The following is a 1622-nucleotide window of genomic DNA, read 5'->3' on the forward strand; positions in this document are numbered from 1 at the left end:
AAGCTGTTTGTTTAATAGACGCTATTAAATTCATCATTTGTGTTTTAAAATTTAGTTTCATATGATCCGGTATAGATTGTAAATCTTTACATAGGGATAATAAAAATAATCGGTCTTCGTTTTCATAATTCAAACTTTGTTTTGTCTCTTGTTGATAATATTTTTTTTTTAGAACTTCCAAGAGATCTTTGTCAGAATGTCGTTTCTTAGACATTCCTTTATAGGGCATTTTATTAATATTTTCTTCAGTAACTCCTTTACTGTCTTCCAAATTTCCTTCACGGTCACACAACTCTATACTATTATCTGTAGGTTTTGTGGTAGTATCTAAAAATTTGAGTTGATCAAAAAATATGTATTTTTTTCGAAATTTTGTTGCTAAACCTGATTTCATATCATTCTTTAGCTTTGCCAATTCTCGTGTATATGAATTGCGTAGACTTTTCCATTTTCGCTGATATGAATTACCTGTGACATGAAAAATCTTTAGTTAAAATATTATTTTTTTTTAGATATCTCGGATCTGGATACACGATGAGCGATCTTCACATCAATTATCGCATTGGATTATCAACAATATCTAATATTGTTCGAGAAGTATGCGAATCACTCTGGGCCACGTTTAAAAAAAGTTGTTTCCCTACAATCACGGAAGAACTACTAGCAAAAGTTGCTACAGAATTTGAAGAACGAGCTAATTTTTCACACGTTATTGGAGCCATCGATGGGAAACATATTCGAGTAATTAAGCCAGAGGGCAGTGCATCAATGAACTTTAATTATAAACACTTTTTTTCCATTCTCTTGCTGGCAGCGTGTGATTCAAATTACAAATTTTTATACGTTGATGTAGGAGCACCAGGAAAATCAAGTGCTTCAACAACTTTTAAGAACTCAACGCTGTATAAATTATTAAAAACTAACAAAATTAAATTACCACCACTCAAAACTCTTTCAGATAAAGGGTCAGACAAAATTCCTTATTTTTTAATAGGAGACGAGGGATTTGGACTTTGTCAATTTCTTCTGAGACCATTTGGTGGAAAATATTTGTCTGTGGGTAAAAAAGTGTTTAATTATCGCCTTACACGTGCCAGAAGATACATCGAATGTAGTTTTGGAATACTTAGTAATAAGTGGAGAATCTTACATCGTGCATTTAATGTTGAAGAAAGTTTGGTAGAAAATATAATTAAATCGTGTTGTCTTTTACACAATTTTGTGAGGGACAGAGATAACTTTACATTTGAGGATAGAATATCGCTATTAGTGGGTTGATTGATGATACGACAGTAGACAATTCTCAACCAGGAAATGCAACCAAATGCGTTCGAGCAGAACTTATTGACTTTTTTATGAAAGAAGGGCAAGTATCGTGGCAAATGGAAAAAATATAAATTTATTTTATTTTGTTCAGTAGTTTCTGTATTTTTAATATCATTATTATTTTATTTTATTTTTTATTTTTTCTATAACTGTGGTATTGCTATAAATAACTATTATCTTTATCGGGTGCCTACTAAAAAAAATGTGTCTCAACCAGGTGCGGATAGGCCCACCGGGATACTGGGACTTTACCGGTGCGCCACCGTATTATGGGCGCCCCCTTCTGATATGCAGTG

The 1622-nt window shown here is 32.6% G+C and overlaps 1 protein-coding gene across 1 annotated transcript; it reads left to right on the top strand.

The window, feature by feature from the left end:
• Positions 1-534: 534 nt before the first annotated feature.
• Positions 535-1278, top strand: LOC112599997 (protein ANTAGONIST OF LIKE HETEROCHROMATIN PROTEIN 1-like). Its single transcript, XM_025347125.1, has one exon. The coding sequence runs from the start codon at positions 535-537 to the stop codon at positions 1276-1278; it is 744 nt and encodes a 247-aa protein (XP_025202910.1).
• Positions 1279-1622: the final 344 nt, after the last annotated feature.

The sequence above is a fragment of the Melanaphis sacchari genome, unplaced genomic scaffold (genome assembly GCF_002803265.2).
Source record: "Melanaphis sacchari strain LSU unplaced genomic scaffold, SCAv2.0 Contig596_pilon_pilon, whole genome shotgun sequence".
NCBI lineage: Eukaryota > Metazoa > Arthropoda > Insecta > Hemiptera > Aphididae > Melanaphis > Melanaphis sacchari.

Coding starts and splice junctions, on each gene's coding strand:
- LOC112599997 (XM_025347125.1), top strand. CDS start 535: ATGAGCGATCTTCACATCAATTATCGCATTGGATTATCAACAATATCT.